The 10,000-nt window shown below is 36.4% G+C and overlaps 2 protein-coding genes across 2 annotated transcripts in view; one reads left to right on the top strand and one right to left on the bottom strand.

Moving 5' to 3' along the window:
- Positions 1–7,099, bottom strand: part of LOC308133164 (very-long-chain (3R)-3-hydroxyacyl-CoA dehydratase-like) — a 16,768-nt gene extending 9,669 nt beyond the window's left edge. Inside the window, 3 exon segments of the mRNA XM_080500465.1 lie at positions 2,102–2,175; positions 2,276–2,321; positions 6,977–7,099. Of these exon segments, the coding sequence (XP_080356591.1) occupies positions 2,102–2,175; positions 2,276–2,321; positions 6,977–7,057 (201 nt within the window). The 5' untranslated portion in view covers positions 7,058–7,099.
- An 879-nt stretch (positions 7,100–7,978) lies between these two features.
- Positions 7,979–10,000, top strand: part of LOC308131797 (uncharacterized protein) — a gene marked incomplete at its 3' end in the record, with an annotated part of 6,872 nt that continues 4,850 nt past the window's right edge. The window contains exon 1 of the mRNA XM_080498645.1: positions 7,979–8,245. Within this exon, the coding sequence (XP_080354771.1) occupies positions 7,987–8,245 (259 nt within the window). The 5' untranslated portion in view covers positions 7,979–7,986. The remainder of the gene's footprint in view (positions 8,246–10,000) is intronic.

The following is a 10,000-nucleotide window of genomic DNA, read 5'->3' as shown; positions in this document are numbered from 1 at the left end:
AGAAATAGATGTGCAAAAAATATGGAAAAAGAAATAGATGTGCAAAAAATATGAAAAAGAAATAGATGTGTAAAAAATATGAAAAAAGGAATAGATGTGCAAAAAATATTAAAAAAGAAATAAAGCTGCTAAAATATTAAAAAAGGAATAGGTGTGCAAAAATATGAAAAAAGGAATAGATGTGCAAAAATATGAAAAAAGGAATAGATGTGCAAAAATATGAAAAAAGAAATAAAGCTGCTAAAATATTAAAAAAGGAATAGGTGTGCAAAAATATGAAAAAAGGAATAAAGCTGCTAAAATATTAAAAAAGGAATAGATGTGCAAAAATATGAAAAAAGGAATAGATGTGCAAAAATATGAAAAAAGGAATAGATGTGCAAAAATATGAAAAAAGGAATAAAGCTGCTAATATGGAAAAAGGAATAGATGTGCAAAAAATATGAAAAAGAAATAGATGTGCAAAAAATATGGAAAAAGAAATAGATGTGCAAAAAATATGAAAAAGAAATAGATGTGCAAAAAATATTAAAAAAGGAATAGATGTGCAAAAAATATGAAAAAAGGAATAGATGTGCAAAAAATATGAAAAAGAAATAGATGTGCAATAAATATTAAAAAAGAAATAAAGCTGCTAAAATATTAAAAAAGGAATAGGTGTGCAAAAATATGAAAAAAGGAATAGATGTGCAAAAATATGAAAAAGGAATAGATGTGCAAAAATATGAAAAAAGGAATAGATGTGCAAAAATATGAAAAAAGGAATAGATGTGCAAAAATATGAAAAAAGAAATAGATGTGCAAAAATATGAAAAAGGAATAGATGTGCAAAAATATGAAAAAGGAATAGATGTGCAAAAATATGAAAAAAGGAATAAAGCTGCTAAAATATGGAAAAAGAAATAAAGCTGCTAAAATATTAAAAAAGGAATAGATGTGCAAAAAATATTAAAAAAGGAATAGATGTGCAAAAAATATGAAAAAAGGAATAAAGCTGCTAAAATATGGAAAAAGAAATAAAGCTGCTAAAATATTAAAAAAGGAATAGATGTGCAAAAAATATGAAAAAAGAAATAAAGCTGCAAAAAATATGAAAAAAGGAATAGATGTGCAAAAATATGAAAAAAGGAATAGATGTGCAAAAATATGAAAAAAGGAATAGATGTGCAAAAATATGAAAAAAGGAATAAAGCTGCTAAAATATTAAAAAAGGAATAGATGTGCAAAAATATGAAAAAAGGAATAGATGTGCAAAAAATATGAAAAAAGGAATAGATGTGCAAAAAATATGAAAAAAGGAATAGATGTGCAAAAATATGAAAAAAAATAGATGTGCAAAAAATATGAAAAAAGAAATAGATGTGCAAAAAATATGAAAAAAGGAATAGATGTGCAAAAAATATGAAAAAGAAATAGATGTGCAAAAAATATGAAAAAAGGAATAGATGTGCAAAAAATATGAAAAAGAAATAGATGTGTAAAAAATATGAAAAAAGAAATAAAGCTGCTAAAATATGGAAAAAGGAATAGATGTGCAAAAAATATGAAAAAAGGAATAGATGTGCAAAAAATATGAAAAAAAAATAGATGTGCAAAAATATGAAAAAAGAAATAAAGCTGCTAAAATATGGAAAAAGGAATAGATGTGCAAAAAATATGAAAAAGAAATAGATGTGCAAAAATATGAAAAAAGGAATAGATGTGCAAAAATATGAAAAAAGGAATAGATGTGCAAAAATATGAAAGAAATAGATGTGCAAAAAATATGAAAAAGAAATAGATGTGCAAAAATATGAAAAAAGGAATAGATGTGCAAAAATATGAAAAAAGGAATAGATGTGCAAAAATACGAAAGAAATAGATGTGCAAAAAATATGAAAAAGAAATAGATGTGCAAAAATATGAAAAAAGAAATAGATGTGCAAAAAATATGAAAAAAGGAATAGATGTGCATGAGAAACGTTCAGTCACAGAAGGAAAATCAGCATCAAGAGTTACCATCTTGATTTGATGCTTCATAAAATACATAAAACGCATGAGGGTGAAAATGTAGAATTCCTTGAAATAAACCATATTACATAAAGATCAAAGGAGAGTTTACCTCGGGTCTCACCGGCTCCAGGAACTCCAAACTGAACTGGTAGTCATTGTCTCCCTTGGCGCCGTGGCCTTGTGCTGTGGGGGGGTGAACAGTTAATATTAATACTAGGTAATACTCTGGTAATACTACAGTTAGTATTCAGCAGGAGAATCTCCTCTATAGACGTAAACTGACCTTTGAACTGGAGCGTGTTGTTCTGTTGCAGACTGATGTCGAGGTTCTGGGGAAAAAACCACAAAAGAAGAAATAATGAGCTGAAAGTGAGAAATGAGAATATTTAATGAATGTAAAATATAAAGAGGGACAGAGGACGGGCTGCTGCTACCGAGGACGTAAACATTTAAAAACACGTCACATGAAGAGTTTCATGCTTTAGAAAGAATTGTTTTATTTTCGAAAAAACAACAAGTGGGTGCAATTTTTTTTTTTTTTTTTTTAGAGAATGTGTGTTTAGGACTGTTTTCAGTTTTAAATGCAAAAAGAAATACTAAAATTCTAGAATATAATATTTGAGGTTTCACTGTGGAATGACGGCCCATTAAGTCTCTCTCTCTCTCTCTCTCTCTCTCTCCCTCCCTCCCTCTCTCCCCCCCCCCAGAGGCTGAACGACCAGGAACCATCATGAATGTTTTATGAGACATTTGTCCACCAGATGCAGGACGAAGACGCTGCTCCTGTTGAGAAGAAGGAAAACCTGGAATTCAAGACGGCAGCAACACAAACCACCGGCCCTCTCTCTCTGTCTACCTCTCTCTCTCTCTCTATACCTCTCTCTCTCTCTACCCCTCTCTCTGTCTGTCTGTCTCTCTCTCTCTCTACCCCTCTCTCTCTCTGTCTCTCTCTCTCTGTCTCTCTCTCTCTGTCTCTCTCTCTCTGTCTCTCTCTCTCTCTCTCTGTCTGTCTGTCTCTCTCTCTCTCTCTCTACCCCTCTCTCTGTCTGTCTGTCTCTCTCTCTCTCTCTCTACCCCTCTCTCTGTCTGTCTGTCTCTCTCTCTCTCTACCCCTCTCTCTCTCTGTCTCTCTGTCTCTCTCTCTCTGTCTCTCTCTCTCTGTCTCTCTCTCTCTGTCTCTCTCTCTCTCTCTCTGTCTGTCTGTCTCTCTCTCTCTCTCTCTACCCCTCTCTCTGTCTGTCTGTCTCTCTCTCTCTCTCTCTACCCCTCTCTCTGTCTGTCTGTCTCTCTCTCTCTCTCTACCCCTCTCTCTGTCTGTCTCTACCTCTCTCTCTCTCTCTCTGTCTACCTCTCTCTCTCTCTCTACCCCTCTCTCTGTCTGTCTGTCTGTCTCTACCTCTCTCTCTCTCTCTCTGTCTCTCTCTCTCTACCCCTCTGTCTGTCTGTCTGTCTGTCTGTCTGTCTGTCTGTCTCTCTCTCTACCTCTCTCTCTCTCTACCCCTCTCTGTCTGTCTCTACCTCTCTCTCTCTCTCTGTCTACCTCTCTCTCTCTCTCTACCCCTCTCTCTGTCTGTCTGTCTGTCTCTACCTCTCTCTCTCTGTCTCTCTCTCTCTACCCCTCTGTCTGTCTGTCTGTCTGTCTGTCTGTCTGTCTGTCTGTCTCTCTCTCTCTCTACCCCTCTCTCTGTCTGTCTGTCTCTACCTCTCTCTCTCTGTCTCTCTCTCTCTACCCCTCTGTCTGTCTCTCTGTCTGTCTGTCTCTCTCTCTCTCGCTCTCTCTCTCTCTCTCTCTGTCTGTCTGTCTCTATCTCTCTCTCGCTCTCTCTGTCTCTCTCTCTCTGTCTGTCTCTCTCTCTCTCGCTCTCTCTCTCTCTCTGTCTCTATCTCTCTCTCACTCTCTCTGTCTCTCTCTCTACCTCTCTCTCTACCTCTCTCTCTCTCTCTACCTCACTCTCTCTCTATCTCTCTCTACCTCCCTCTCTCTCTCTCTCTCTCTCTCTCTCTCTCTCTCTCTCTCTGTCTCTCTCCCTCTCTCTGAAGGGCCGGCAGATAAATGAAAGACAGAATTCATCTTTCACAGTCAAAGAGCATTAAAGCAAACTAAACAACTAAACATCAAAAGGACTAAAAACAAAAATGGCTGCAAACGTTCCCGTGTGAAAGGAAAACTGCTGACTGTTGATTAGAAAGATGAAGGAAGCTCCGTTCCCCCGACAGATGCCGACTCATCAATACGTGGGAAATAGGAAAACCACAAAGAGCCTTGAGTGACAGACGATACCGACCGCGGCAGGAGACGAGAAGGAACGAGGGATCGGATGATAGAGAGGAAAAAGGAGACGCACCAGACGGAAAACAACCAAAACATTCATCACAGGAGCTCAATAAACAAAAAACACCTTTCAAAAGACAAAACAATCGAATGTGAGCACGACTATCAAAGTTCTAAACACTTATAATAGACGATAATGTGACGAGACAAAACCACAGAGATGAGGAGAAAAACGCAGCGACAGACGTCTTAGAATAAAGACAAATACTAGTTGAAAGGAAGAACAGAAGCAATGAGGGACGGAGAGAAAACGGGGAATAAGGGAGGAACTAGTACCAGTTTCCTGGTTTACTGGTGGTGATGCAAAGAGACAATCCACAACAACACAACAAGAAAGACATGAAGGTTCTGTTGACAGGAAGTGAAGAAGCAACAAGGATCAACTGAAGAGCAGAAATAAACACAAAGAAAAAAAAAGAAACACAAATGTCGGCTTGGTTAAAGTAAAGTAATGAGGTGTAACAGAATTATATTTTGTATTTCCAGTCCTAACAGCAGTAATAGTTATATTTTGTATTTTTCAGTCCTAACAGTAGTAATAGAGTTATATTTTGTATTTTTCAGTCCTAACAGCAGTAATAGAGTTATATTTTGTATTTTTCAGTCCTAACAGTAGTAATAGAGTTATATTTTGTATTTTTCAGTCCTAACAGCAATAATAGTTATATTTTGTATTTTTCATTCCTTAACAGCAGTAATAGTTATATTTTGTATTTTTCAGTCCTAACAGCAATAATAGTTATATTTTGTATTTTTCATTCCTTAACAGTAGTAATAGAGTTATATTTTGTTTTTTTCAGTCCTAACAGTAGTAATAGAGTTATATTTTGTATTTTTCATTCCTTAACAGTAGTAATAGAGTTATATTTTGTATTTTTCAGTCCTAACAGTAGTAATAGAGTTATATTTTGTATTTTTCAGTCCTAACAGTAGTAATAGAGTTATATTTTGTTTTTTTCATTCCTTAACAGTAGTAATAGAGTTATATTTTGTATTTTTCATTCCTTAACAGTAGTAATAGAGTTATATTTTGTATTTTTCAGTCCTAACAGTAGTAATAGAGTTATATTTTGTTTTTTTCATTCCTTAACAGTAGTAATAGAGTTATATTTTGTATTTTTCATTCCTAACAGTAGTAATAGAGTTATATTTTGTATTTTTCAGTCCTAACAGTAGTAATAGAGTTATATTTTGTATTTTTCATTCCTTAACAGTAGTAATAGAGTTATATTTTGTATTTTTCATTCCTAACAGTAGTAATAGAGTTATATTTTGTATTTTTCAGTCCTAACAGTAGTAATAGAGTTATATTTTGTATTTTTCATTCCTAACAGTAGTAATAGAGTTATATTTTGTATTTTTCAGTCCTAACAGTAGTAATAGAGTTATATTTTGTATTTTTCATTCCTTAACAGTAGTAATAGAGTTATATTTTGTATTTTTCAGTCCTAACAGTAGTAATAGAGTTATATTTTGTTTTTTTCAGTCCTAACAGTAGTAATAGAGTTATATTTTGTATTTTTCATTCCTTAACAGTAGTAATAGAGTTATATTTTGTATTTTTCAGTCCTAACAGTAGTAATAGAGTTATATTTTGTATTTTTCAGTCCTAACAGTAGTAATAGAGTTATATTTTGTATTTTTCAGTCCTAACAGTAGTAATAGAGTTATATTTTGTATTTTTCATTCCTAACAGTAGTAATAGAGTTATATTTTGTATTTTTCATTCCTAACAGTAGTAATAGAGTTATATTTTGTATTTTTCATTCCTAACAGTAGTAATAGAGTTATATTTTGTATTTTTCAGTCCTAACAGTAGTAATAGAGTTATATTTTGTATTTTTCAGTCCTAACAGTAGTAATAGAGTTATATTTTGTATTTTTCATTCCTAACAGTAGTAATAGAGTTATATTTTGTATTTTTCAGTCCTAACAGTAGTAATAGAGTTATATTTTGTATTTTTCAGTCCTAACAGTAGTAATAGAGTTATATTTTGTATTTTTCATTCCTTAACAGCAGTAATAGAGTTATATTTTGTATTTTTCAGTCCTAACAGTAGTAATAGAGTTATATTTTGTATTTTTCAGTCCTAACAGTAGTAATAGAGTTATATTTTGTATTTTTCATTCCTAACAGCAGTAATAGAGTTATATTTTGTATTTTTCAGTCCTAACAGTAGTAATAGAGTTATATTTTGTATTTTTCAGTCCTAACAGCAGTAATAGAATATTTTAATTTTTCCGTTCTAACAGCAATAATAGTTATATTTTGTATTTTTCATTCCTTAACAGCAGTAATAGAGTTATATTTTGTATTTTTCAGTCCTAACAGTAGTAATAGAGTTATATTTTGTATTTTTCATTCCTAACAGTAGTAATAGAGTTATATTTGTATTTTCGGTCAGTTTGATGTTAGAGGTCATTTCATCTCGCGCGTCACAAAGCTAAGCGCGAGCTAACAACAAAGCGGATGTTTACACAGCGGAGACGATATGAACCATTAAAACTATTAACTTTCTACACGCGACATGACGACATAAAGACACTAAACACAACTGTGACGACTCCAGACAGTTTTCGAGAGGAGAACGTGAGGAGAACACGAGGAGAACATGAGGAGAAGAGCGAGTTTCGGGTGGTGGAGCTTCCTACCTTGGCGTCGCTCAGCTCCACCCGCAGCAGGAGCTCCCCGCGCCGCTGCGCCCAGAACACGTGAGGGGTCAGGGTCTGCATCGTGTGCGGCTCCCGGGGGGGTCTACATGCCACCGAGGTGGAGGAAGGACGGCCCCGGGGGGGGGGGGACCAGGTGGAGTGGTTCGCCACGGACGCTCCGAACAACACCGAAACAGCGCGGAGGGACGAGGATGGAGCGCACTTCCGGGAGGAGGGGCTCTGGCCACTTCAAAGTAAGACGACAATTCCGCCGACACCGCTTCAAAATAAAATAGATAGATCGATGGATAATTACTTTATTCATCCTCGAAGGGAAATTGTTTTGTTGCAGCAATCTGGTACATACGAATATTATAAAATACAATGGAATAGAAATAAAAGTAATAAATAAAAATATGTGGGTATAAGACATAAAGTAAAACACAGAACGGAACATGGGCACTTAGAAATAACAGGAGATAAAAGCAAGATAATAAATAGTAAGGTGCAGTGGCAGAGCCATTAGAAGTAGGAATTATATAATAATAATAATACATATAACAATGTGTAATAGTGTATAATACTAGTGTATAGTACTACTAATAATGGTAGCAATAGTATAATAACAATATGGTAGCAATAACAATATATATATATATCAGTAATAATAATAATACCAATAGTAATAGTATACTTATAATAATAATAATACCAATGTAATAGTGTACTTGCACATGTATAAATATATGTATATGTACATGCAATATGCCATATGAAATACATGATATACTATAAGTATCAGTGTAATTTAGTCCAGGTGGTGATGGAGGATATGACGGAGGGAGAAGAGTTAAAAATGAGATTAATCAGAGGTCGAGACAAAAAGTCACAAGAAGCAGTTTGTCCCATTAGAGTTCCCGTCGCCCCCCAGTCCGAGGGCCCGCGCGCATGCGCATGCGGCAGCTGCAGCTGGCAGCTGGCCCCGGCAGTGAATTAAGACGCCGAAATTGATGAACATGAAAGACGCCAAGCAGCAGCTCGGCCCCCTCGAGGGCAAGTTCGAGTACAAGAAGAATGAGGACGGAACCGTGGACCGGCAGAAGGTTCTGTGCACGTTCTGCTGGAAGGAGTTCTCGTTCCACCGGAGCACGTCCAGCCTGAAGTACCACATCAACGCCAAGCACACGTTCGTCGCGGACTCCGGCGGCTCGCTGGCCAACGCGTCGCCCGGCTTGCAGCCGACCGTCCTCACCGACCCGCGGGACGTCAGTAAGTCTGCATTGTCTGTTGTTGTTTTTTTAATGAACAATAATAATAATAATAATAAACCAGCAGGATGTGAAGCTTCTCGAGCCTCTGGTGAATCGATGAGCGTCACTTTCTGTCATCTACGTTCAATACAACTTTGTTATTATGCTCTTCCTCCTCTTCCTCTTCCTCCTCCTCCTCCTCTTCCTCATCTTCCTCCTCCTCTTCCTCTTCCTCTTCCTCCTCATGTTGATGTTGTTGTCTGTCTGTCCAATTCAATGTCCCGCTTCCCATTCATTGTTTACATTCGACGCCCCGCGGTGCATGCTGGGTGTGACGTATCGCCCTGCAGATACTTTGCATGAAGAATAATAATAATAAAAAAAGTATTCATTCGAAGTTGAATCAAACCGACTTCATGCAAATGAGGCACAGGGAGCAGATGTCTGTGGTTCTGAAACTACTAATGTAGAGTGTCTGTGGTGCTGAAACTACTAATGAACTGTCTGTGGTGCTGAAACTACTAATGTAGAGTGTCTGTGGTTCTGAAACTACTAATGAACTGTCTGTGGTGCTGAAACTACTAATGTAGAGTGTCTGTGGTGCTGAAACTACTAATGTAGAGTGTCTGTGGTGCTGAAACTACTAATGTAGAGTGTCTGTGGTGCTGAAACTACTAATGTAGAGTGTCTGTGGTTCTGAAACTACTAATGTAGAGTGTCTGTGGTGCTGAAACTACTAATGAACTGTCTGTGGTGCTGAAACTACTAATGTAGAGTGTCTGTGGTTCTGAAACTACTAATGAACTGTCTGTGGTGCTGAAACTACTAATGTAGACTGTCTGTGGTTCTGAAACTACTAATGTAGAGTGTCTGTGGTTCTGAAACTACTAATGTAGAGTGTCTGTGGTGCTGAAACTACTAATGTAGAGTGTCTGTGGTTCTGAAACTACTAATGTAGAGTGTCTGTGGTTCTGAAACTACTAATGTAGAGTGTCTGTGGTTCTGAAACTACTAATGTAGAGTGTCTGTGGTTCTGAAACTACTAATGTAGAGTGTCTGTGGTTCTGAAACTACTAATGTAGAGTGTCTGTGGTTCTGAAACTACTAATGTAGAGTGTCTGTGGTTCTGAAACTACTAATGTAGAGTGTCTGTGGTGCTGAAACTACTAATGTAGAATGTCTGTGGTTCTGAAACTACTAATGTAGAGTGTCTGTGGTGCTGAAACTACTAATGTAGAGTGTCTGTGGTTCTGAAACTACTAATGTAGAGTGTCTGTGGTGCTGAAACTACTAATGAACTGTCTGTGGTTCTGAAACTACTAATGTAGAATGTCTGTGGTTCTGAAACCACTAATGTAGAGTGTCTGTGGTGCTGAAACCACTAATGTAGAGTGTCTGTGGTTCTGAAACTACTAATGTAGAGTGTCTGTGGTGCTGAAACTACTAATGTAGAGTGTCTGTGGTGCTGAAACTACTAATGAACTGTCTGTGGTGCTGAAACTACTAATGAACTGTCTGTGGTGCTGAAACTACTAATGTAGAGTGTCTGTGGTGCTGAAACTACTAATGTAGAATGTCTGTGGTTCTGAAACTACTAATGTAGAGTGTCTGTGGTGCTGAAACTACTAATGTAGAGTGTCTGTGGTTCTGAAACTACTAATGTAGAGTGTCTGTGGTGCTGAAACTACTAATGTAGAATGTCTGTGGTTCTGAAACTACTAATGTAGAGTGTCTGTGGTGCTGAAACTACTAATGTAGAGTGTCTGTGGTTCTG

Source organism: Blennius ocellaris (assembly GCF_963422515.1).
Source record: "Blennius ocellaris genome assembly, chromosome: 1".
NCBI lineage: Eukaryota > Metazoa > Chordata > Actinopteri > Blenniiformes > Blenniidae > Blennius > Blennius ocellaris.
Note: the sequence above shows the minus strand (reverse complement) of the source record. Positions and strands in the feature narration are given on the sequence as shown.